At 48.7% G+C, this 26,141-nt stretch overlaps 1 protein-coding gene across 1 annotated transcript in view; it reads left to right on the top strand.

Moving 5' to 3' along the window:
• LOC140359125 (lactase/phlorizin hydrolase-like) overlaps positions 1–5,435 on the top strand; it is a gene marked incomplete at its 5' end in the record, with an annotated part of 103,329 nt that extends 97,894 nt beyond the window's left edge. The window contains one exon of the mRNA XM_072443993.1: positions 4,157–5,435. Coding sequence (XP_072300094.1) covers positions 4,157–5,435 — 1,279 coding nt within the window. The remainder of the gene's footprint in view (positions 1–4,156) is intronic.
• Between the last annotated feature and the right edge of the window lie 20,706 nt (positions 5,436–26,141).

Here is a 26,141-nt window from a genome sequence, read left to right as displayed (position 1 = left end):
CTCTCGGTCTCTGGAGGTCAGTGTCCTCTCCGGTCTCTGAGGTCAGTGTCCTCTCCGGTCTCTGGTCAGTGTCCTCTCCGGTCTCTGCAGGACAGTGTCCTCTCCGGTCTCTGGAGGTCAGTGTCCTCTCCGGTCTCTGCAGGTCAGTGTCCTCTCCGGTCTCTGGAGGTCAGTGTCCTCTCCGGTCTCTGGAGGTCAGTGTCCTCTCCGGTCTCTGCAGGTCAGTGTCCTCTCCGGTCTCTGGAGGTCAGTGTCCTCTCCGGTCTCTGGGTCAGTGTCCTCTCCGGTCTCTGCAGGTCAGTGTCCTCTCCGGTCTCTGGAGGTCAGTGTCCTCTCCGGTCTCTGCAGGACAGTGTCCTCTCCGGTCTCTGCAGGTCAGTGTCCTCTCCGGTCTCTGCAGGTCAGTGTCCTCTCCGGTCTCTGGAGGTCAGTGTCCTCTCCGGTCTCTGCAGGTCAGTGTCCTCTCCGGTCTCTGGAGGTCAGTGTCCTCTCCGGTCTCTGGAGGTCAGTGTCCTCTCCTGTCTCTGAGGTCAGTGTCCTCTCCGGTCTCTGCAGGACAGTGTCCTCTCCGGTCTCTGGAGGTCAGTGTCCTCTCCGGTCTCTGGAGGTCAGTGTCCTCTCCGGTCTCTGAGGTCAGTGTCCTCTCCGGTCTCTGGTCAGTGTCCTCTCCGGTCTCTGCAGGTCAGTGTCCTCTCCGGTCTCTGGAGGTCAGTGTCCTCTCCGGTCTCTGCAGGTCAGTGTCCTCTCCGGTCTCTCTCCGGTCTCTGCAGGTCAGTGTCCTCTCCGGTCTCTGGAGATCAGTGTCCTCTCCGGTCTCTGGAGGTCAGTGTCCTCTCCGGTCTCTGCAGGTCAGTGTCCTCTCCGGTCTCTGGAGGTCAGTGTCCTCTTCGGTCTCTGGAGGTCAGTGTCCTCTCCGGTCTCTGCAGGTCAGTGTCCTCTCCGGTCTCTGGAGGTCAGTGTCCTCTCCGGTCTCTGGAGGTCAGTGTCCTCTCCGGTCTCTGCAGGACAGTGTCCTCTCCGGTCTCTGGAGGTCAGTGTCCTCTCCGGTCTCTGCAGGTCAGTGTCCTCTCCGGTCTCTGGAGGTCAGTGTCCTCTCCGGTCTCTGCAGGTCAGTGTCCTCTCCGGTCTCTGGAGGTCAGTGTCCTCTCCGGTCTCTGCAGGACAGTGTCCTCTCCGGTCTCTGCAGGTCAGTGTCCTCTCCGGTCTCTGCAGGACAGTGTCCTCTCCGATCTCTGGAGGTCAGTGTCCTCTCCGGTCTCTGCAGGTCAGTGTCCTCTCCGGTCTCTGGAGGTCAGTGTCCTCTCCGGTCTCTGGTCAGTGTCCTCTCCGGTCTCTGCAGGTCAGTGTCCTCTCCGGTCTCTGCAGGACAGTGTCCTCTCCGGTCTCTGGAGGTCAGTGTCCTCTCCGGTCTCTGCAGGTCAGTGTCCTCTCCGGTCTCTGCAGGTCAGTGTCCTCTCCGGTCTCTGGAGGTCAGTGTCCTCTCCGGTCTCTGAGGTCAGTGTCCTCTCCGGTCTCTGAGGTCAGTGTCCTCTCCGGTCTCTGGAGGTCAGTGTCCTCTCCGGTCTCTCTCCGGTCTCTGCAGGTCAGTGTCCTCTCCGGTCTCTGGAGGTCAGTGTCCTCTCCGGTCTCTGCAGGTCAGTGTCCTCTCCGGTCTCTGGAGGTCAGTGTCCTCTCCGGTCTCTGGAGGTCAGTGTCCTCTCCGGTCTCTGAGGTCAGTGTCCTCTCCGGTCTCTGGTCAGTGTCCTCTCCGGTCTCTGCAGGTCAGTGTCCTCTCCGGTCTCTGGAGGTCAGTGTCCTCTCCGGTCTCTGCAGGTCAGTGTCCTCTCCGGTCTCTGCAGGTCAGTGTCCTCTCCGGTCTCTGGAGGTCAGTGTCCTCTCCGGTCTCTGGAGGTCAGTGTCCTCTCCGGTCTCTGCAGGACAGTGTCCTCTCCGGTCTCTGGAGGTCAGTGTCCTCTCCGGTCTCTGCAGGTCAGTGTCCTCTCCGGTCTCTGGAGGTCAGTGTCCTCTCCGGTCTCTGGAGGTCAGTGTCCTCTCCGGTCTCTGCAGGTCAGTGTCCTCTCCGGTCTCTGGAGGTCAGTGTCCTCTCCGGTCTCTGGTCAGTGTCCTCTCCGGTCTCTGCAGGTCAGTGTCCTCTCCGGTCTCTGGAGGTCAGTGTCCTCTCCGGTCTCTGCAGGACAGTGTCCTCTCCGGTCTCTGCAGGTCAGTGTCCTCTCCGGTCTCTGCAGGACAGTGTCCTCTCCGATCTCTGGAGGTCAGTGTCCTCTCCGGTCTCTGCAGGTCAGTGTCCTCTCCGGTCTCTGGAGGTCAGTGTCCTCTCCGGTCTCTGGAGGTCAGTGTCCTCTCCTGTCTCTGAGGTCAGTGTCCTCTCCGGTCTCTGCAGGACAGTGTCCTCTCCGGTCTCTGGAGGTCAGTGTCCTCTCCGGTCTCTGGAGGTCAGTGTCCTCTCCGGTCTCTGAGGTCAGTGTCCTCTCCGGTCTCTGGTCAGTGTCCTCTCCGGTCTCTGCAGGTCAGTGTCCTCTCCGGTCTCTGGAGGTCAGTGTCCTCTCCGGTCTCTGCAGGTCAGTGTCCTCTCCGGTCTCTCTCCGGTCTCTGCAGGTCAGTGTCCTCTCCGGTCTCTGGAGATCAGTGTCCTCTCCGGTCTCTGGAGGTCAGTGTCCTCTCCGGTCTCTGCAGGTCAGTGTCCTCTCCGGTCTCTGGAGGTCAGTGTCCTCTTCGGTCTCTGGAGGTCAGTGTCCTCTCCGGTCTCTGCAGGTCAGTGTCCTCTCCGGTCTCTGGAGGTCAGTGTCCTCTCCGGTCTCTGGAGGTCAGTGTCCTCTCCGGTCTCTGCAGGACAGTGTCCTCTCCGGTCTCTGGAGGTCAGTGTCCTCTCCGGTCTCTGCAGGTCAGTGTCCTCTCCGGTCTCTGGAGGTCAGTGTCCTCTCCGGTCTCTGCAGGTCAGTGTCCTCTCCGGTCTCTGGAGGTCAGTGTCCTCTCCGGTCTCTGCAGGACAGTGTCCTCTCCGGTCTCTGCAGGTCAGTGTCCTCTCCGGTCTCTGCAGGACAGTGTCCTCTCCGATCTCTGGAGGTCAGTGTCCTCTCCGGTCTCTGCAGGTCAGTGTCCTCTCCGGTCTCTGGAGGTCAGTGTCCTCTCCGGTCTCTGGTCAGTGTCCTCTCCGGTCTCTGCAGGTCAGTGTCCTCTCCGGTCTCTGGAGGTCAGTGTCCTCTCCGGTCTCTGCAGGTCAGTGTCCTCTCCGGTCTCTGCAGGACAGTGTCCTCTCCGGTCTCTGGAGGTCAGTGTCCTCTCCGGTCTCTGCAGGTCAGTGTCCTCTCCGGTCTCTGCAGGTCAGTGTCCTCTCCGGTCTCTGGAGGTCAGTGTCCTCTCCGGTCTCTGAGGTCAGTGTCCTCTCCGGTCTCTGAGGTCAGTGTCCTCTCCGGTCTCTGGAGGTCAGTGTCCTCTCCGGTCTCTGCAGGACAGTGTCCTCTCCGGTCTCTGGAGGTCAGTGTCCTCTCTGGTCTCTGGAGGTCAGTGTCCTCTACGGTCTCTGCAGGTCAGTGTCCTCTCCGGTCTCTGCAGGACAGTGTCCTCTCCGGTCTCTGCAGGTCAGTGTCCTCTCCGGTCTCTGCAGGTCAGTGTCCTCTCCGGTCTCTGCAGGTCAGTGTCCTCTCCGGTCTCTGCAGGACAGTGTCCTCTCCGGTCTCTGCAGGTCAGTGTCGTCCAGTCTCAGTCAGATTCATGTCATATTCATACATTCTAAGGTTGTTGTGTCCATGGCAGGAGTTTTGAGGCCCAAGTTCATGGATCTAAAATTGAGAAGGATGAGGCCTCGTGAGAACACGTGACAGTGGTTCACCTCCTGGTGGCGCTGTTTCTACAACAGTTGCATTTCCCTGTGAAGAATGAGACCTTTGACCTTTGACCTGGAGTTATGAAGAAACATGACACATTTTTACAACAAAACTCTCTCCAAATACGATGTCTATCATTTTTCCTCTCAAGACTGATTTGGAAGCGTCACAAAGGATAGAAAGTGATATCGCCCCCTGGTGGAAGCATGGATCCAGGGGCCACAGCTCCGGGCCCCTGACTGTTCATGAAGCGCCGTGCTGCGGTTGAAGGCGTGGCCCGTGTGTTTGCTCATGTAAACGTCACGACTGTGACATTGTGTTCTTCGCCTCAGCTTCAGCTCTCAGCCCCGCCTCAGCGACACACCCACCATCTGCCCCGCCTCAGCGACACGCCCACCATCTGCCCCGCCTCAGCGACACACCCACCATCTGCCCCGCCTCAGCGACACGCCCACCATCTGCCCCGCTCACCATCTGCCCCGCCTCAGCGACACGCCCACCATCTGCCCCGCTCACCATCAGCCCCGCCTCAGCGACACGCCCACCATCAGCCCCGCCTCAGCGACACGCCCACCATCTGCCCCGCTCACCATCAGCCCCGCCTCAGCGACACGCCCACCATCAGCCCCGCCTCAGCGACACGCCCACCATCTGCCCCGCCCACCATCTGCCCCGCCTCAGCGACACGCCCACCATCAGCCCCGCCTCAGCGACACGCCCACCATCAGCCCCGCCTCAGCGACACGCCCACCATCTGCCCCGCCCACCATCTGCCCCGCGTCAGCGACACGCCCACCATCAGCCCCGCCTCAGCGACACGCCCACCATCAGCCCCGCCTCAGCGACACGCCCACCATCTGCCCCGCCTCAGCGACACGCCCACCATCAGCCCCGCCTCAGCGACACGCCCACCATCAGCCCCGCCTCAGCGACACGCCCACCATCTGCCCCGCCCACCATCTGCCCCGCTTCAGCGACACGCCCACCATCAGCCCCGCCTCAGCGACACGCCCACCATCTGCCCCGCCCACCATCTGCCCCGCCTCAGCGACACGCCCACCATCAGCCCCGCCTCAGCGACACGCCCACCATCTGCCCCGCCCACCATCTGCCCCGCTTCAGCGACACGCCCACCATCAGCCCCGCCTCAGCGACACGCCCACCATCTGCCCCGCCCACCATCTGCCCCGCCTCAGCGACACGCCCACCATCAGCCCCGCCTCAGCGACACGCCCACCATCAGCCCCGCCTCAGCGACACGCCCACAATCTGCCCCGCCAACCATCTGCCCCGCTTCAGCGACACGCCCACCATCAGCCCCGCCTCAGCGACACGCCCACCATCAGCCCCGCCTCAGCGACAAGCCCACCATCTGGCCCGCCCACCATCAGCCCCGCCTCAGCGACACGCCCACCATCTGCCCCGCCCACCATCTGCCCCGCCTCAGCGACACGCCCACCATCAGCCCCGCCTCAGCGACACGCCCACCATCTGCCCCGCTTCAGCGACACGCCCACCATCTGCCCCGCCCACCATCTGCCCCGCCTTCAGCTCTCAGCCCTGATCTCAGCTCTCGAAGATCAGAGTTGGGAAAGTTCACTTTCTACATGAACTAGTTCAGTTCTTTTTTCAATATTATGCAATATTTTTTCTAAATTGTTTCCACAGCAGCAATTATGTTATTAGTTTAAAGCTGAAAATGTGTGTCAGATTCATCTTCATCCAATTTTGAATCTTTACCAGGATCCTCACGACCGCATCATGAAACTCACGTAACTGCTTGTAGGACGACTCCCCGTAACTGCTCGTAGGGCGACTCCCCGTAACTGCTCGTAGGGCGACTCCCCGTAACTGCTCGTAGGGCGACTCCTCGTAACTGGCCGTAGGGCGACTCCCCGTAACTGGCCGTAGGGCGACTCCTCGTAACTGGCCGTAGGGCGACTCCTCTCGTAACTGGCCGTAGGGCGACTCCTCTTAACTGGCCGTAGGGCGACTCCCCGTAACTAGCCGTAGGGCGACTCCCCGTGACTGGCCGTAGGGCGACTCCCCGTAACTGGCCGTAGGGCGACTCCCCGTGACTGGCCGTAGGGCGACTCCTCGTAACTGGCCGTAGGGCGACTCCTCTCGTAACTGGCCGTAGGGCGACTCCTCTCGTAACTGGCCGTAGGGCGACTTCTCTTAACTGGCCGTAGGGCGACTCCTCGTAACTGGTCGTAGGGCGACTCCTCGTAACTGGTCGTAGGGCGACTCCTCGTAACTGGTCGTAGGGCGACTCCTTGTAACTGCTCGTAGGGCGACTCCTTGTAACTGCTCGTAGGGCGACTCCTCGTAACTGGTGGTAGGGCGACTCCTCGTAACTGGTCGTAGGGCAACTCCTTGTAACTGGTCGTAGGGCGACTCCTTGTAACTGGTGGTAGGGCGACTCCTTGTAACTGGTGGTAGGACGACTCCTCGTAACTGCTCGTAGGGCGACTCCTCGTAACTGGTGATAGGGCGACTCCTCGTAACTGGTCGTAGGGCGACTCCTTGTAACTGCTCGTAGGGCGACTCCTTGTAACTGGTGATAGGGCGACTCCTCGTAACTGGTCGTAGGGCGACTCCTTGTAACTGGTGGTAGGATGACTCCTCGTAACTGCTCGTAGGGCGACTCCTTGTAACTGGCCGTAGGGCGACTCCTTGTAACTGGTGGTAGGGCGACTCCTCGTAACTGGTGGTAGGGCGACTCCTCGTAACTGGTGGTAGGGTGACTCCTTGTAACTGGTGGTAGGGCAACTCCTCGTAACTGGTGGTAGGGCAACTCCTCGTAACTGGTCGTAGGGCGACTCCTTGTAACTGGTGGTAGGGCAACTCCTTGTAACTGTTGGTAGGGCAACTCCTTGTAACTGTTGGTAGGGCAACTCCTTGTAACTGTTGGTAGGGCAACTCCTTGTAACTGTTGGTAGGGCAACTCCTTGTAACTGGTGGTAGGGCTCTTCTCTTATCTTAGCTTAGCTTGTGAGAAAGTGTTTTCCACCGAGGCCACGGTCCACAGCTTTGATCGTTGAGCTCCTGGAGCATCACTTTCTTCCCGTGTTTACTCAGGTCCTCCGCCTCGTTTCTTGGGGGTGGGGTCAACCGAGGGTCAACCTAGGGTCAGGTTGTCGTGAAACTGAGATTTTAAAGTCACATGTCGTTAGAGAGGCCACACCCACGTCACACCCAGAAGTCGCCTGTGCATCACATTTCTTAAAAGAAACAAACTTCAGGTCTTTGCTGGGAAAACAATGTGCAATATTTTATATTCAAACTGATGGGAGGGCATCTGACACAGAGGAGGAGGCCCTGCCCTCTGACCTCTGACCTCAGACCTCTAACCTCAGCCTGGAACAATGAAGGGAAGAGAACACTTCCTTCCTCTGACTCTGATCCAAACACAGCTCCTGGTTTAGTCCTGGTTTAGACCTGGTTTAGACCTGGTTTAGACCTGGTTTAGACCTGGTTTAGTCCTGGTTTAGTCTGTGATGTGTCTCATTTAGACCACAATATTTGAGTGAATTGAACTAAAAACCTTAGATTTGCAAGGTCTATACCAGGTCTATACCAGGACTAAACCAGGTCTAAACCAGGTCTAAACCAGGTCTAAACCAGGTCTAAACCAGGTCTAAACCAGGACTAAACCAGGTCTATACCAGGTCTAAACCAGGACTAAACCAGGACTAAACCAGGTCTAAACCAGGTCTAAACCAGGTCTATACCAGGTCTATACCAGGTCTAAACCAGGACTAAACCAGGTCTAAACCAGAACTAAACCAGGTCTAAACCAGGACTAAACCAGGACTAAACCAGGTCTAAACCAGGACTAAACCAGGTCCAAACCAGGACTAAACCAGGACTAAACCAGGACTAAACCAGGACTAAACCAGGTCTAAACCAGGACTAAACCAGGTCTAAACCAGGACTAAACCAGGACTAAACCAGGTCTAAACCAGGTCTAAACCAGGACTAAACCAGGTCCAAACCAGGACTAAACCAGGACTAAACCAGGACTAAACCAGGACTAAACAGGTCCAAACCAGGACTAAACCAGGTCTAAACCAGGACTAAACCAGGTCTAAACCAGGTCTAAACCAGGACTAAACCAGGACTAAACCAGGACTAAACCAGTTCTAAACCAGGACTAAACCAGGTCTAAACCAGGACTAAACCAGGTCTAAACCAGGACTAAACCAGGACTAAACCAGGTCTAAACCAGGTCTAAACCAGGTCTAAACCAGGTCTAAACCAGGACTAAACCAGGTCTAAACCAGGACTAAACCAGGACTAAACCAGGTCTAAACCAGGTCTAAACCAGGACTAAATCAGGTCTAAACCAGGTCTAAACCAGGACTAAACCAGGTCTAAACCAGGTCTAAACCAGGACTAAACCAGGTCTACACCAGGTCTAAACCAGGTCTAAACCAGGTCTAAACCAGGACTAAACCAGGTCTACACCAGGTCTACACCAGGTCTAAACCAGGTCTAAACCAGGTCTAAACCAGGACTAAACCAGGTCTAAACCAGGTCTAAACCAGGACTAAACCAGGTCTAAACCAGGTCTAAACCAGGACTAAACCAGGTCTACACCAGGTCTAAACCAGGTCTAAACCAGGACTAAACCAGGTCTAAACCAGGTCTAAACCAGGTCTAAACCAGGACTAAACCAGGTCTAAACCAGGTCTAAACCAGGTCTAAACCAGGACTAAATCAGGTCTAAACCAGGTCTAAACCAGGACTAAACCAGGTCTAAACCAGGTCTAAACCAGGTCTAAACCAGGTCTAAACCAGGTCTAAACCAGGACTAAACCAGGTCTAAACCAGGTCTAAACCAGGACTAAACCAGGTCTAAACCAGGACTAAACCAGGTCTACACCAGGTCTAAACCAGGTCTAAACCAGGACTAAACCAGGTCTAAACCAGGTCTAAACCAGGTCTAAACCAGGACTAAACCAGGACTAAACCAGGTCTAAACCAGGACTAAACCAGGTCTAAACCAGGACTAAACCAGGACTAAACCAGGTCTAAACCAGGTCTAAACCAGGTCTAAACCAGGTCTAAACCAGGACTAAACCAGGTCTAAACCAGGTCTAAACCAGGACTAAACCAGGTCTACACCAGGTCTAAACCAGGTCTAAACCAGGACTAAACCAGGTCTAAACCAGGTCTAAACCAGGTCTAAACCAGGACTAAACCAGGACTAAACCAGGTCTAAACCAGGTCTAAACCAGGTCTAAACCAGGACTAAATCAGGTCTAAACCAGGTCTAAACCAGGACTAAACCAGGTCTAAACCAGGTCTAAACCAGGTCTAAACCAGGTCTAAACCAGGACTAAACCAGGACTAAACCAGGACTAAACCAGGTCTAAACCAGGTCTAAACCAGGTGCTCCCGGTGCTCCACACTGAGGCCCTTCTCCGGGCTCTTCCGCCGGTGTCCGCCTCTTTCTCATCTCCAGCTTCAGAAGTGGATTTCCGCCTCACGCGCCTCTTTTCTCATGTGTCGCTGTCACCGCGGGAACGGAAGAGACGGAAAAACGGTCCGATTCCCGCGTGACGGCGGCTGCACGCGCGGGTTTGTGAGGAACAGAGCCGTACTCACCGTTATGTGGGAGGAAGGCGGGGACCGGCCTCACATCGCACCGCGGCTCCGCTTCTGCCCGAAAACAGTGCGCGCTGCTCGGCTCCGGCAGCGGCTCAGGCCCGGGCAGGAGCGGGTCTGCGGGGCTTTACCGGGGCTTTACCGGGGCTTTACCGGGGCTTCACCGGGGCTTTACCGGGGCTCTTCACGCGTTACGAGCGCGTTAGGAGCGCGTTAGGAGCGGGCAGAGGCGGAAAAAGAGACTGGACGGAATGACGGACGCGGACGCAGCGGAACGGTGCAGAAACGCGGCTGTTACGCGTCTCCTTTGCGCGCCGCTTTAAAGGGACCGCGCCGGAGACACGCGACAGACCAGTTATAATCCTGGTTTAGTCCTGGTTTAGACCTGGTTTAGTCCTGGTTTAGTCCTGGTTTAGTCCTGGTTTAGACCTGGTTTAGACCTGGTTTAGTCCTGGTTTAGTCCTGGTTTAGACCAGGTTTAGTCCTGGTTTAGTCCTGGTTTAGTCCTGGTTTAGACCTGGTTTAGTCCTGGTTTAGTCCTGGTTTAGAACTGGTTTAGTCCTGGTTTAGTCCTGGTTTAGTCCTGGTTTAGACCAGGTTTAGTCCTGGTTTAGTCCTGGTTTAGACCTGGTTTAGTCCTGGTTTAGAACTGGTTTAGACCTGGTTTAGTCCTGGTTTAGAACTGGTTTAGACCTGGTTTAGTCCTGGTTTAGAACTGGTTTAGTCCTGGTTTAGACCTGGTTTAGTCCTGGTTTAGAACTGGTTTAGACCTGGTTTAGTCCTGGTTTAGACTTGGTTTAGAACTGGTTTAGACCTGGTTTAGTCCTGGTTTAGAACTGGTTTAGTCCTGGTTTAGTCCTGGTTTAGACCTGGTTTAGTCCTGGTTTAGAACTGGTTTAGACCTGGTTTAGACCTGGTTTAGACCTGGTTTAGTCCTGGTTTAGTCCTGGTTTAGACCTGGTTTAGTCCTGGTTTAGAACTGGTTTAGACCTGGTTTAGAACTGGTTTAGTCCTGGTTTAGAACTGGTTTAGACCTGGTTTAGACCAGGTTTAGAACTGGTTTAGACCTGGTTTAGAACTGGTTTAGTCCTGGTTTAGAACTGGTTTAGACCTGGTTTAGTCCTGGTTTAGACCTGGTTTAGAACTGGTTTAGTCCTGGTTTAGACCAGGTTTAGTCCTGGTTTAGTCCTGGTTTAGACCTGGTTTAGAACTGGTTTAGTCCTGGTTTAGACCTGGTTTAGAACTGGTTTAGACCTGGTTTAGTCCTGGTTTAGACCTGGTTTAGTCCTGGTTTAGAACTGGTTTAGTCCTGGTTTAGACCTGGTTTAGTCCTGGTTTAGAACTGGTTTAGACCTGGTTTAGACCTGGTTTAGTCCTGGTTTAGAACTGGTTTAGTCCTGGTTTAGTCCTGGTTTAGACCTGGTTTAGTCCTGGTTTAGAACTGGTTTAGACCTGGTTTAGTCCTGGTTTAGACCTGGTTTAGACCTGGTTTAGTCCTGGTTTAGTCCTGGTTTAGACCTGGTTTAGTCCTGGTTTAGAACTGGTTTAGACCTGGTTTAGAACTGGTTTAGTCCTGGTTTAGAACTGGTTTAGACCTGGTTTAGACCAGGTTTAGTCCTGGTTTAGTCCTGGTTTAGACCTGGTTTAGAACTGGTTTAGACCTGGTTTAGAACTGGTTTAGTCCTGGTTTAGAACTGGTTTAGACCTGGTTTAGTCCTGGTTTAGACCTGGTTTAGAACTGGTTTAGTCCTGGTTTAGACCAGGTTTAGTCCTGGTTTAGTCCTGGTTTAGACCTGGTTTAGAACTGGTTTAGTCCTGGTTTAGACCTGGTTTAGAACTGGTTTAGACCTGGTTTAGTCCTGGTTTAGACCTGGTTTAGTCCTGGTTTAGAACTGGTTTAGTCCTGGTTTAGACCTGGTTTAGTCCTGGTTTAGAACTGGTTTAGACCTGGTTTAGTCCTGGTTTATACTTGGTTTAGAACTGGTTTAGACCTGGTTTAGTCCTGGTTTAGAACTGGTTTAGTCCTGGTTTAGTCCTGGTTTAGACCTGGTTTAGTCCTGGTTTAGACATGGTTTAGTCCTGGTTTAGTCCTGGTTTAGTCCTGGTTTAGACCTGGTTTAGTCCTGGTTTAGTCCTGGTTTAGACCTGGTTTAGAACTGGTTTAGTCCTGGTTTAAACCTGGTTTAGTCCTGGTTTGGACCTGGTTTAGACCTGGTTTAGTCCTGGTTTAGACCTGGTTTAGACCTGGTTAAGAACTGGTTTAGTCCTGGTTTAGACCAGGTTTAGTCCTGGTTTAGTCCTGGTTTAGAACTGGTTTAGACCTGGTTTAGACCAGGTTTAGTCCTGGTTTAGTCATGGTTTAGACATGGTTTAGTCCTGGTTTAGTCCTGGTTTAGAACTGGTTTAGACCTGGTTTAGACCTGGTTTAGTCCTGGTTTAGAACTGGTTTAGTCCTGGTTTAGAACTGGTTTGACCTGGTTTAGTCCTGGTTTGGATCTGGTTTAGTCCTGGTTTAGTCCTGGTTTAGACCTGGTTTAGTCCTGGTTTGGACCTGGTTTAGTCCTGGTTTAGACATGGTTTAGTCCTGGTTTAAACCTGGTTTAGTCCTGGTTTAGACCTGGTTTAGTCCTGGTTTATTCCTGGTTTAGACCTGGTTTAGAACTGGTTTAGTCCTGGTTTAGTCCTGGTTTAGACCTGGTTTAGTCCTGGTTTAGACCTGGTTTAGACCTGGTTTAGTCCTGGTTTAGTCCTGGTTTAGACCTGGTTTAGTCCTGGTTTAGAACTGGTTTAGACCTGGTTTAGTCCTGGTTTGGACCTGGTTTAGTCCTGGTTTAGTCCTGGTTTAGAACTGGTTTAGTCCTGGTTTAGATCTGGTTTAGTCCTGGTTTAGAACTGGTTTAGACCTGGTTTAGTCCTGGTTTGGACCTGGTTTAGTCCTAGTTTGGTCTTGGTTTAGTCCTGGTTTAGAACTGGTTTAGTCCTGGTTTAGAACTGGTTTGACCTGGTTTAGTCCTGGTTTAGACCTGGTTTAGACCTGGTTTAGTCCTGGTTTAGAACTGGTTTAGTCCTGGTTTAGTCCTGGTTTAGACCTGGTTTAGTCCTGGTTTAGAACTGGTTTAGACCTGGTTTAGTCCTGGTTTAGACCTGGTTTAGACCTGGTTTAGTCCTGGTTTAGTCCTGGTTTAGACCTGGTTTAGTCCTGGTTTAGAACTGGTTTAGACCTGGTTTAGAACTGGTTTAGTCCTGGTTTAGAACTGGTTTAGACCTGGTTTAGACCAGGTTTAGTCCTGGTTTAGTCCTGGTTTAGACCTGGTTTAGAACTGGTTTAGACCTGGTTTAGAACTGGTTTAGTCCTGGTTTAGAACTGGTTTAGACCTGGTTTAGTCCTGGTTTAGACCTGGTTTAGACCAGGTTTAGTCCTGGTTTAGTCCTGGTTTAGACCTGGTTTAGAACTGGTTTAGTCCTGGTTTAGACCTGGTTTAGAACTGGTTTAGACCTGGTTTAGTCCTGGTTTAGACCTGGTTTAGTCCTGGTTTAGAACTGGTTTAGTCCTGGTTTAGACCTGGTTTAGTCCTGGTTTAGAACTGGTTTAGACCTGGTTTAGTCCTGGTTTAGACTTGGTTTAGAACTGGTTTAGACCTGGTTTAGTCCTGGTTTAGAACTGGTTTAGTCCTGGTTTAGTCCTGGTTTAGACCTGGTTTAGTCCTGGTTTAGACATGGTTTAGTCCTGGTTTAGTCCTGGTTTAGTCCTGGTTTAGACCTGGTTTAGTCCTGGTTTAGTCCTGGTTTAGACCTGGTTTAGAACTGGTTTAGTCCTGGTTTAAACCTGGTTTAGACCTGGTTAAGAACTGGTTTAGTCCTGGTTTAGACCAGGTTTAGTCCTGGTTTAGTCCTGGTTTAGAACTGGTTTAGACCTGGTTTAGACCAGGTTTAGTCCTGGTTTAGTCATGGTTTAGACATGGTTTAGTCCTGGTTTAGGCCTGGTTTAGAACTCTTTTAGACCTGGTTTAGACCTGGTTTAGTCCTGGTTTAGAACTGGTTTAGTCCTGGTTTAGAACTGGTTTGACCTGGTTTAGTCCTGGTTTGGATCTGGTTTAGTCCTGGTTTAGTCCTGGTTTAGACCTGGTTTAGTCCTGGTTTGGACCTGGTTTAGTCCTGGTTTAGACATGGTTTAGTCCTGGTTTAAACCTGGTTTAGTCCTGGTTTAGACCTGGTTTAGTCCTGGTTTATTCCTGGTTTAGACCTGGTTTAGAACTGGTTTAGTCCTGGTTTAGTCCTGGTTTAGACCTGGTTTAGTCCTGGTTTAGACCTGGTTTAGACCTGGTTTAGTCCTGGTTTAGTCCTGGTTTAGACCTGGTTTAGTCCTGGTTTAGAACTGGTTTAGACCTGGTTTAGTCCTGGTTTGGACCTGGTTTAGTCCTGGTTTAGTCCTGGTTTAGAACTGGTTTAGTCCTGGTTTAGATCTGGTTTAGTCCTGGTTTAGAACTGGTTTAGACCTGGTTTAGTCCTGGTTTGGACCTGGTTTAGTCCTAGTTTGGTCTTGGTTTAGTCCTGGTTTAGAACTGGTTTAGTCCTGGTTTAGAACTGGTTTGACCTGGTTTAGTCCTGGTTTGGACCTGGTTTAGTCCTGGTTTAGTCCTGGTTTAGACCTGGTTTAGAACTGGTTTAGTCCTGGTTTAGAACTGGTTTAGACCTGGTTTAGAACTGGTTTAGTCCTGGTTTAGTCCTGGTTTAGAACTGGTTTAGAACTGGTTTAGTCCTGGTTTAGAACTGGTTTAGACCTGGTTTAGTCCTGGTTTAGACCTGGTTTAGACCTGGTTTAGTCCTGGTTTAGACCTGGTTTAGACCTGGTTAAGAACTAGTTTAGTCCTGGTTTAGACCAGGTTTAGGACTGGTTTAGACCTGGTTTAGTCCTGGGTTAGTCCTGGTTTAGTCCTGGTTTGTACCAGGTTTAGACCTGGTTTAGTCCTGGTTTAGACCTGGTTTAGTCGTGGTTTAGTCCTGGTTTAGACCTGGTTTAGTCCTGGTTTAGAACTGGTTTAGTTCTGGTCTAGACCTGGTTTAGTCCTGGTTTAGTCCTGGTTTAGACCTGGTTTAGTCCTGGTTTAGACCTGGTTTAGAGCTGGTTTAGTCCTGGTTTAGTCCTGGTTTAGACCTGGTTTAGTCCTGGTTTAGACCTGGTTTAGTTCTGGTCTAGACCTGGTTTAGAACTGGTTTAGTCCTGGTTTAGACCTGGTTTAGTCCTGGTTTAGTCCTGGTTTAGACCTGGTTTAGTCCTGGTTTAGACCTGGTTTAGTTCTGGTCTAGACCTGGTTTAGAACTGGTTTAGTCCTGGTTTAGAACTGGTTTGGACCTGGTTTAGTCCTGGTTTAGCCCTGGTTTAGTCCTGGTTTAGTCCTGGTTTAGACCTGGTTTAGTCCTGGTTTGGAACTGGTTTAGACCTGGTTTAGTCCTGGTTTAGACCTGGTTTAGACCTGGTTCAGAACTGGTTTAGTCCTGGTTTAGTCCTGGTTTAGACCAGGTTTAGTCCTAGTTTAGTCCTGGTTTAGAACTGGCTTAGACCTGGTTTAGACCAGGTTTAGTCCTGGTTTAGTCATGGTTTAGACATGGTTTAGTCCTGGTTTAGTCCTGGTTTAGAACTGGTTTAGACCTGGTTTAGACCTGGTTTAGTCCTGGTTTAGAACTGGTTTAGTCCTGGTTTAGAACTGGTTTGACCTGGTTTAGTCCTGGTTTGGATCTGGTTTAGTCCTGGTTTAGTCCTGGTTTAGACCTGGTTTAGTCCTGGTTTGGACCTGGTTTAGTCCTGGTTTAGACCTGGTTTAGTCCTGGTTTATTCCTGGTTTAGACCTGGTTTAGAACTGGTTTAGTCCTGGTTTAGTCCTGGTTTAGACCTGGTTTAGTCCTGGTTTAGTCCTGGTTTAGAACTGGTTTAGACCTGGTTTAGACCTGGTTTAGTCCTGGTTTAGTCCTGGTTTAGACCTGGTTTAGTCCTGGTTTAGAACTGGTTTAGACCTGGTTTAGTCCTGGTTTAGAACTGGTTTAGTCCTGGTTTAGACCTGGTTTAGAACTGGTTTAGAACTGGTTTAGTCCTGGTGTGGTCCAAGTTTAGAACTGGTTTAGTCCTGGTTTAGACTTGGTTTAGAAGTGGTTTAGTCCTGGTTTAGACCTGGTTTAGTCCTGGTTTAGAACTGGTTTAGACCTGGTTTAGTCCTGGTTTTGACCTGGTTTAGTCCTGGTTTAGTCCTGGTTTAGAACTGGTTTAGTCCTGGTTTAGATCTGGTTTAGTCCTGGTTTAGAACTGGTTTAGACCTGGTTTAGTCCTGGTTTGGACCTGGTTTAGTCCTAGTTTGGTCTTGGTTTAGTCCTGGTTTAGTCCTGGTTTAGAACTGGTTTAGTCCTGGTTTAGTCCTGGTTTAGACCTGGTTTAGAACTGGTTTAGTCCTGGTTTAGAACTGGTTTAGAACTGGTTTAGTCCTGGTTTAGAACTGGTTTAGACCTGGTTTAGTCCTGGTTTAGACCTGGTTTAGACCTGGTTTAGTCCTGGTTTAGACCTGGTTTAGACCTGGTTAAGAACTAGTTTAGTCCTGGTTTAGACCAGGTTTAGTCCTGGTTTAGTCCTGGTTTAGTCCTGGTTTAGGACTGGTTTAGACCTGGTTTAGTCCTGGGTTAGTCCTGGTTTAGTCCTGGTTTGTACCAGGTTTAGACCTGGTTTAGTCCTGGTTTAGACCTGGTTTAGTCGTGGTTTAGTCCTGGTTTAGACCTGGTTTAGTCCTGGTTTAGACCTGGTTTAGTTCTGGTCTAGACCTGGTTTAGTCCTGGTTTAGTCCTGGTTTAGAACTGGTTTAGACCTGGTTTAGTCCTGGTTTAGACCTGGTTTAGTCCTGGTTTAGAACTGGTTTAGACCTGGTTTAGTCCTGGTTTAGACCTGGTTTAGACCTGGTTTAGTCCTGGTTTAGAACTGGTTTAGACCTGGTTTAGTCCTGGTTTAGACCTGGTTTAGTCCTGGTTTAGAACTGGTTTAGACCTGGTTTAGTCCTGGTTTAGACCTGGTTTAGACCTGGTTTAGTCCTGGTTTAGTCCTGGTTTAGACCTGGTTTAGTCCTGGTTTAGAACTGGTTTAGACCTGGTTTAGAACTGGTTTAGTCCTGGTTTAGAACTGGTTTAGACCTGGTTTAGACCAGGTTTAGTCCTGGTTTAGTCCTGGTTTAGACCTGGTTTAGTCCTGGTTTAGAACTGGTTTAGACCTGGTTTAGAACTGGTTTAGTCCTGGTTTAGAACTGGTTTAGACCTGGTTTAGTCCTGGTTTAGACCTGGTTTACAACTGGTTTAGTCCTGGTCTAGACCAGGTTTAGTCCTGGTTTAGTCCTGGTTTAGACCTGGTTTAGAACTGGTTTAGTCCTGGTTTAGACCTGGTTTAGAACTGGTTTAGACCTGGTTTAGTCCTGGTTTAGACCTGGTTTAGTCCTGGTTTAGAACTGGTTTAGACCTGGTTTAGTCCTGGTTTGGACCTGGTTTAGTCCTGGTTTAGTCCTGGTTTAGAACTGGTTTAGTCCTGGTTTAGATCTGGTTTAGTCCTGGTTTAGAACTGGTTTAGACCTGGTTTAGTCCTGGTTTGGACCTGGTTTAGTCCTAGTTTGGTCTTGGTTTAGTCCTGGTTTAGTCCTGGTTTAGAACTGGTTTAGTCCTGGTTTAGAACTGGTTTGACCTGGTTTAGTCCTGGTTTGGACCTGGTTTAGTCCTGGTTTAGTCCTGGTTTAGACCTGGTTTAGAACTGGTTTAGACCTGGTTTAGAACTGGTTTAGTCCTGGTTTAGTCCTGGTTTAGAACTGGTTTAGAACTGGTTTAGTCCTGGTTTAGAACTGGTTTAGACCTGGTTTAGTCCTGGTTTAGACCTGGTTTAGACCTGGTTTAGTCCTGGTTTAGACCTGGTTTAGACCTGGTTAAGAACTAGTTTAGTCCTGGTTTAGACCAGGTTTAGTCCTGGTTTAGTCCTGGTTTAGTCCTGGTTTAGGACTGGTTTAGACCTGGTTTAGTCCTGGGTTAGTCCTGGTTTAGTCCTGGTTTGTACCAGGTTTAGACCTGGTTTAGTCCTGGTTTAGACCTGGTTTAGTCGTGGTTTAGTCCTGGTTTAGACCTGGTTTAGTCCTGGTTTAGACCTGGTTTAGTTCTGGTCTAGACCTGGTTTAGTCCTGGTTTAGTCCTGGTTTAGAACTGGTTTAGACCTGGTTTAGTCCTGGTTTAGACCTGGTTTAGTCCTGGTTTAGAACTGGTTTAGACCTGGTTTAGTCCTGGTTTAGACCTGGTTTAGACCTGGTTTAGTCCTGGTTTAGTCCTGGTTTAGACCTGGTTTAGTCCTGGTTTAGAACTGGTTTAGACCTGGTTTAGAACTGGTTTAGTCCTGGTTTAGAACTGGTTTAGACCTGGTTTAGACCAGGTTTAGTCCTGGTTTAGTCCTGGTTTAGACCTGGTTTAGTCCTGGTTTAGAACTGGTTTAGACCTGGTTTAGACCTGGTTTAGTCCTGGTTTAGACCTGGTTTAGAACTGGTTTAGTCCTGGTTTAGACCTGGTTTAGAACTGGTTTAGTCCTGGTTTAGACCTGGTTTAGAACTGGTTTAGACCTGGTTTAGTCCTGGTTTAGACCTGGTTTAGTCCTGGTTTAGAACTGGTTTAGTCCTGGTTTAGACCTGGTTTAGTCCTGGTTTAGAACTGGTTTAGACCTGGTTTAGTCCTGGTTTAGACCTGGTTTAGAACTGGTTTAGACCTGGTTTAGTCCTGGTTTAGAACTGGTTTAGTCCTGGTTTAGTCCTGGTTTAGACCTGGTTTAGTCCTGGTTTAGACATGGTTTAGTCCTGGTTTAGTCCTGGTTTAGTCCTGGTTTAGACCTGGTTTAGTCCTGGTTTAGTCCTGGTTTAGACCTGGTTTAGAACTGGTTTAGTCCTGGTTTAGTCCTGGTTTAAACCTGGTTTAGTCCTGGTTTGGACCTGGTTTAGACCTGGTTTAGTCCTGGTTTAGACCTGGTTTAGACCTGGTTCAGAACTGGTTTAGTCCTGGTTTAGACCAGGTTTAGTCCTGGTTTAGTCCTGGTTTAGAACTGGTTTAGACCTGGTTTAGACCAGGTTTAGTCCTGGTTTAGTCATGGTTTAGACATGGTTTAGTCCTGGTTTAGTCCTGGTTTAGAACTGGTTTAGACCTGGTTTAGACCTGGTTTAGTCCTGGTTTAGAACTGGTTTAGTCCTGGTTTAGAACTGGTTTGACCTGGTTTAGTCCTGGTTTGGATCTGGTTTAGTCCTGGTTTAGACCTGGTTTAGTCCTGGTTTGGACCTGGTTTAGTCCTGGTTTAGACATGGTTTAGTCCTGGTTTAAACCTGGTTTAGTCCTGGTTTAGACCTGGTTTAGTCCTGGTTTATTCCTGGTTTAGACCTGGTTTAGAACTGGTTTAGTCCTGGTTTAGTCCTGGTTTAGACTTGGTTTAGTCCTGGTTTAGACCTGGTTTAGACCTGGTTTAGTCCTGGTTTAGTCCTGGTTTAGACCTGGTTTAGTCCTGGTTTAGAACTGGTTTAGACCTGGTTTAGTCCTGGTTTAGAACTGGTTTAGTCCTGGTTTAGACCTGGTTTAGAACTGTTTTAGAACTGGTTTAGTCCTGGTGTGGTCCAAGTTTAGAACTGGTTTAGTCCTGGTTTAGACTTGGTTTAGAAGTGGTTTAGTCCTGGTTTAGACCTGGTTTAGTCATGGTTTAGACATGGTTTAGTCCTGGTTTAGTCCTGGTTTAGAACTGGTTTAGACCTGGTTTAGACCTGGTTTAGTCCTGGTTTAGAACTGGTTTAGTCCTGGTTTAGTCCTGGTTTAGACCTGGTTTAGTCCTGGTTTAGAACTGGTTTAGACCTGGTTTAGTCCTGGTTTAGAACTGGTTTAGTCCTGGTTTAGACCTGGTTTAGAACTGTTTTAGAACTGGTTTAGTCCTGGTGTGGTCCAAGTTTAGAACTGGTTTAGTCCTGGTTTAGACTTGGTTTAGAAGTGGTTTAGTCCTGGTTTAGACCTGGTTTAGTCATGGTTTAGACATGGTTTAGTCCTGGTTTAGTCCTGGTTTAGAACTGGTTTAGACCTGGTTTAGACCTGGTTTAGTCCTGGTTTAGAACTGGTTTAGTCCTGGTTTAGAACTGGTTTGACCTGGTTTAGTCCTGGTTTGGATCTGGTTTAGTCCTGGTTTAGTCCTGGTTTAGACCTGGTTTAGTCCTGGTTTGGACCTGGTTTAGTCCTGGTTTAGACATGGTTTAGTCCTGGTTTAAACCTGGTTTAGTCCTGGTTTAGACCTGGTTTAGTCCTGGTTTATTCCTGGTTTAGACCTGGTTTAGAACTGGTTTAGTCCTGGTTTAGTCCTGGTTTAGACCTGGTTTAGTCCTGGTTTAGTCCTGGTTTAGAACTGGTTTAGACCTGGTTTAGACCTGGTTTAGTCCTGGTTTAGTCCTGGTTTAGACCTGGTTTAGTCCTGGTTTAGAACTGGTTTAGACCTGGTTTAGTCCTGGTTTAGAACTGGTTTAGTCCTGGTTTAGACCTGGTTTAGAACTGGTTTAGAACTGGTTTAGTCCTGGTGTGGTCCAAGTTTAGAACTGGTTTAGTCCTGGTTTAGACTTGGTTTAGAAGTTGTTTATTCCTGGTTTAGACCTGGTTTAGTCCTGGTTTAGAACTGGTTTAGACCTGGTTTAGTCCTGGTTTGGACCTGGTTTAGTCCTGGTTTAGTCCTGGTTTAGAACTGGTTTAGTCCTGGTTTAGATCTGGTTTAGTCCTGGTTTAGAACTGGTTTGACCTGGTTTAGTCCTGGTTTGGACCTGGTTTAGTCCTGGTTTAGTCCTGGTTTAGACCTGGTTTAGAACTGGTTTAGACCTGGTTTAGAACTGGTTTAGTCCTGGTTTAGAACTGGTTTAGAACTGGTTTAGTCCTGGTTTAGAACTGGTTTAGACCTGGTTTAGTCCTGGTTTAGACCTGGTTTAGACCTGGTTTAGTCCTGGTTTAGACCTGGTTTAGACCTGGTTAAGAACTAGTTTAGTCCTGGTTTAGACCAGGTTTAGTCCTGGTTTAGTCCTGGTTTAGTCCTGGTTTAGGACTGGTTTAGACCTGGTTTAGTCCTGGGTTAGTCCTGGTTTAGTCCTGGTTTGTACCAGGTTTAGACCTGGTTTAGTCCAGGTTTAGACCTGGTTTAGTCGTGGTTTAGTCCTGGTTTAGACCTGGTTTAGTCCTGGTTTAGACCTGGTTTAGTTCTGGTCTAGACCTGGTTTAGTCCTGGTTTAGTCCTGGTTTAGACCTGGTTTAGTCCTGGTTTAGACCTGGTTTAGAGCTGGTTTAGTCCTGGTTTAGTCCTGGTTTAGACCTGGTTTAGTCCTGGTTTAGACCTGGTTTAGTTCTGGTCTTGACCTGGTTTAGAACTGGTTTAGTCCTGGTTTAGACCTGGTTTAGTCCTGGTTTAGTCCTGGTTTAGACCTGGTTTAGTCCTGGTTTAGACCTGGTTTAGTTCTGGTCTAGACCTGGTTTAGAACTGGTTTAGTCCTGGTTTAGAACTGGTTTGGACCTGGTTTAGTCCTGGTTTAGCCCTGGTTTAGTCCTGGTTTAGTCCTGGTTTAGACCTGGTTTAGTCCTGGTTTGGAACTGGTTTAGTCCTGGTTTAGTCCTGGTTTAGACTTGGTTTAGACCTGGTTTAGTCCTGGTTTAGTACTGGTTTAGAACTGGTTTAGTCCTGGTTTAGAACTGGTTTGACCTGGTTTAGTCCCGGTTTGGATCTGGTTTAGTCCTGGTTTAGTCCTGGTTTAGACCTGGTTTAGACCTGGTATAGAACTGGTTTAGTCCTGGTTTAGAACTGGTTTAGACCTGGTTTAGAACTGGTTTAGTCCTGGTTTAGTCCTGGTTTAGAACTGGTTTAGAACTGGTTTAGACCTGGTTTAATCCTGGTTTAGACCTGGTTTAGACCTGGTTTAGTCCTGGTTTAGACCTGGTTTAGACCTGGTTAAGAACTAGTTTAGTCCTGGTTTAGACCAGGTTTAGTCCTGGTTTAGTCCTGGTTTAGTCCTGGTTTAGGACTGGTTTAGACCTGGTTTAGTCCTGGGTTAGTCCTGGTTTAGTCCTGGTTTAGTCCTGGTTTAGAACTGGTTTAGTCCTGGTTTAGAACTGGTTTAGACCTGGTTTAGACCAGGTTTAGTCCTGGTTTAGTCCTGGTTTAGACCTGGTTTAGTCCTGGTTTAGAACTGGTTTAGACCTGGTTTAGAACTGGTTTAGTCCTGGTTTAGAACTGGTTTAGACCTGGTTTAGACCAGGTTTAGTCCTGGTTTAGTCCTGGTTTAGACCTGGTTTAGTCCTGGTTTAGAACTGGTTTAGACCTGGTTTAGAACTGGTTTAGTCCTGGTTTAGAACTGGTTTAGACCTGGTTTAGTCCTGGTTTAGACCTGGTTTAGACCTGATTTAGTCCTGGTTTAGACCAGGTTTAGTCCCGGTTTAGCCCTGGTTTAGTCCTGGTTTAGACCTGGTTTAGCCCTGGTTTAGTCCTGGTTTAGACCTGGTTTAGACCTGGTTTAGTCCTGGTTTAGAGCTGGTTTAGTCCTGGTTTAGTCCTGGTTTAGACCTGGTTTAGTCCTGGTTTAGACCTGGTTTAGTTCTGGTCTAGACCTGGTTTAGAACTGGTTTAGTCCTGGTTTAGACCTGGTTTAGTCCTGGTTTAGTCCTGGTTTAGACCTGGTTTAGTCCTGGTTTAGACCTGGTTTAGTTCTGGTCTAGACCTGGTTTAGAACTGGTTTAGTCCTGGTTTAGAACTGGTTTGGACCTGGTTTAGTCCTGGTTTAGCCCTGGTTTAGTCCTGGTTTAGTCCTGGTTTAGACCTGGTTTAGTCCTGGTTTGGAATTGGTTTAGTCCTGGTTTAGTCCTGGTTTAGACTTGGTTTAGACCTGGTTTAGTCCTGGTTTAGTACTGGTTTAGAACTGGTTTAGTCCTGGTTTAGAACTGGTTTGACCTGGTTTAGTCCTGGTTTGGATCTGGTTTAGTCCTGGTTTAGTCCTGGTTTAGACCTGGTTTAGACCTGGTATAGAACTGGTTTAGTCCTGGTTTAGTCCTGGTTTAGAACTGGTTTAGAACTGGTTTAGACCTGGTTTAGAACTGGTTTAGTCCTGGTTTAGTCCTGGTTTAGAACTGGTTTAGAACTGGTTTAGACCTGGTTTAGTCCTGGTTTAGAACTGGTTTAGACCTGGTTTAGTCCTGGTTTAGACCTGGTTTAGACCTGGTTAAGAACTAGTTTAGTCCTGGTTTAGACCAGGTTTAGTCCTGGTTTAGTCCTGGTTTAGTCCTGGTTTAGGACTGGTTTAGACCTGGTTTAGTCCTGGGTTAGTCCTGGTTTAGTCCTGGTTTAGTCCTGGTTTAGAACTGGTTTAGTCCTGGTTTAGTCCTGGTTTAGTCCTGGTTTAGAACTGGTTTAGACCTGGTTTAGACCAGGTTTAGTCCTGGTTTAGTCCTGGTTTAGACCTGGTTTAGTCCTGGTTTAGAACTGGTTTAGACCTGGTTTAGAACTGGTTTAGTCCTGGTTTAGAACTGGTTTAGACCTGGTTTAGACCAGGTTTAGTCCTGGTTTAGTCCTGGTTTAGACCTGGTTTAGTCCTGGTTTAGAACTGGTTTAGACCTGGTTTAGAACTGGTTCAGTCCTGGTTTAGAACTGGTTTAGACCCTTGTTTAGTCCTGGTTTAGACCTGGTTTAGACCTGATTTAGTCCTGGTTTAGACCAGGTTTAGTCCCGGTTTAGCCCTGGTTTAGTCCTGGTTTAGACCTGGTTTAGCCCTGGTTTAGTCCTGGTTTAGACCTGGTTTAGACCTGGTTCAGAACTGGTTTAGTCCTGGTTTAGACCAGGTTTAGTCCTGGTTTAGTCCTGGTTTAGACCTGGTTTAGAACTGGTTTAGTCCTGGTTTAGACCTGGTTTAGAACTGGTTTAGACCTGGTTTAGTCCTGGTTTAGACCTGGTTTAGTCCTGGTTTAGAACTGGTTTAGTCCTGGTTTAGACCTGGTTTAGTCCTGGTTTAGAACTGGTTTAGACCTGGTTTAGTCCTGGTTTAGACTTGGTTTAGAACTGGTTTAGACCTGGTTTAGTCCTGGTTTAGAACTGGTTTAGTCCTGGTTTAGTCCTGGTTTAGACCTGGTTTAGTCCTGGTTTAGAACTGGTTTAGACCTGGTTTAGTCGTGGTTTAGACCTGGTTTAGAACTGGTTTAGACCTGGTTTAGTCCTGGTTTAGACCTGGTTTAGTCCTGGTTTAGAACTGGTTTAGTCCTGGTTTAGACCTGGTTTAGTCCTGGTTTAGAACTGGTTTAGACCTGGTTTAGACTTGGTTTAGAACTGGTTTAGACCTGGTTTAGTCCTGGTTTAGAACTGGTTTAGTCCTGGTTTAGTCCTGGTTTAGACCTGGTTTAGTCCTGGTTTAGAACTGGTTTAGACCTGGTTTAGTCGTGGTTTAGACCTGGTTTAGTCCTGGTTTAGACATGGTTTAGTCCTGGTTTAGTCCTGGTTTAGTCCTGGTTTAGACCTGGTTTAGTCCTGGTTTAGTCCTGGTTTAGACCTGGTTTAGAACTGGTTTAGTCCTGGTTTAAACCTGGATTAGTCCTGGTTTAGACCTGGTTCAGAACTGGTTTAGTCCTGGTTTAGACCAGGTTTAGTCCTGGTTTAGTCCTGGTTTAGAACTGGTTTAGACCTGGTTTAGTCATGGTTTAGACATGGTTTAGTCCTGGTTTAGTCCTGGTTTAGAACTGGTTTAGACCTGGTTTAGTCCTGGTTTGGACCTGGTTTAGAACTGGTTTAGTCCTGGTTTAGAACTGGTTTGACCTGGTTTAGTCCTGGTTTGGATCTGGTTTAGTCCTGGTTTAGTCCTGGTTTAGACCTGGTTTAGTCCTGGTTTAGTCCTGGTTTGGACCTGGTTTAGTCCTGGTTTAGACATGGTTTAGTCCTGGTTTAAACCTGGTTTAGTCCTGGTTTAGACCTGGTTTAGTCCTGGTTTATTCCTGGTTTAGACCTGGTTTAGAACTGGTTTAGTCCTGGTTTAGTCCTGGTTTAGACCTGGTTTAGTCCTGGTTTAGTCCTGGTTTAGAACTGGTTTAGACCTGGTTTAGACCTGGTTTAGTCCTGGTTTAGTCCTGGTTTAGACCTGGTTTAGTCCTGGTTTAGAACTGGTTTAGACCTGGTTTAGTCCTGGTTTAGAACTGGTTTAGTCCTGGTTTAGACCTGGTTTAGAACTGGTTTAGAACTGGTTTAGTCCTGGTGTGGTCCAAGTTTAGAACTGGTTTAGTCCTGGTTTAGACTTGGTTTAGAAGTGGTTTAGTCCTGGTTTAGACCTGGTTTAGTCCTGGTTTAGAACTGGTTTAGACCTGGTTTAGTCCTGGTTTTGACCTGGTTTAGTCCTGGTTTAGTCCTGGTTTAGAACTGGTTTAGTCCTGGTTTAGATCTGGTTTAGTCCTGGTTTAGAACTGGTTTAGACCTGGTTTAGTCCTGGTTTGGACCTGGTTTAGTCCTAGTTTGGTCTTGGTTTAGTCCTGGTTTAGTCCTGGTTTAGAACTGGTTTAGTCCTGGTTTAGAACTGGTTTGACCTGGTTTAGACCTGGTTTAGTCCTGGTTTAGACCTGGTTTAGAACTGGTTTAGTCCTGGTTTAGAACTGGTTTAGACCTGGTTTAGAACTGGTTTAGTCCTGGTTTAGTCCTGGTTTAGAACTGGTTTAGAACTGGTTTAGTCCTGGTTTAGAACTGGTTTAGACCTGGTTTAGTCCTGGTTTAGACCTGGTTTAGACCTGGTTTAGTCCTGGTTTAGACCTGGTTTAGACCTGGTTTAGTCCTGGTTTAGACCTGGTTTAGACCTGGTTAAGAACTAGTTTAGTCCTGGTTTAGACCAGGTTTAGTCCTGGTTTAGTCCTGGTTTAGTCCTGGTTTAGGACTGGTTTAGACCTGGTTTAGTCCTGGGTTAGTCCTGGTTTGTACCAGGTTTAGACCTGGTTTAGTCCTGGTTTAGACCTGGTTTAGTCGTGGTTTAGTCCTGGTTTAGACCTGGTTTAGTCCTGGTTTAGACCTGGTTTAGTTCTGGTCTAGACCTGGTTTAGTCCTGGTTTAGTCCTGGTGTAGACCTGGTTTAGTCCTGGTTTAGAACTGGTTTAGTCCTGGTTTAGACCTGGTTTAGAACTGTTTTAGAACTGGTTTAGTCCTGGTGTGGTCCAAGTTTAGAACTGGTTTAGTCCTGGTTTAGACTTGGTTTAGAAGTGGTTTAGTCCTGGTTTAGACCTGGTTTAGTCATGGTTTAGACATGGTTTAGTCCTGGTTTAGTCCTGGTTTAGAACTGGTTTAGACCTGGTTTAGACCTGGTTTAGTCCTGGTTTAGAACTGGTTTAGTCCTGGTTTAGTCCTGGTTTAGACCTGGTTTAGTCCTGGTTTAGAACTGGTTTAGACCTGGTTTAGTCCTGGTTTAGAACTGGTTTAGTCCTGGTTTAGACCTGGTTTAGAACTGTTTTAGAACTGGTTTAGTCCTGGTGTGGTCCAAGTTTAGAACTGGTTTAGTCCTGGTTTAGACTTGGTTTAGAAGTGGTTTAGTCCTGGTTTAGACCTGGTTTAGTCATGGTTTAGACATGGTTTAGTCCTGGTTTAGTCCTGGTTTAGAACTGGTTTAGACCTGGTTTAGACCTGGTTTAGTCCTGGTTTAGAACTGGTTT

The sequence above is a fragment of the Eucyclogobius newberryi genome, unplaced genomic scaffold (assembly GCF_026437365.1).
Source record: "Eucyclogobius newberryi isolate DKJ021-1_F unplaced genomic scaffold, fEucNew1.0.hap1 SCAF_14, whole genome shotgun sequence".
Lineage (NCBI taxonomy): Eukaryota > Metazoa > Chordata > Actinopteri > Gobiiformes > Gobiidae > Eucyclogobius > Eucyclogobius newberryi.
Note: the sequence above shows the minus strand (reverse complement) of the source record. Positions and strands in the feature narration are given on the sequence as shown.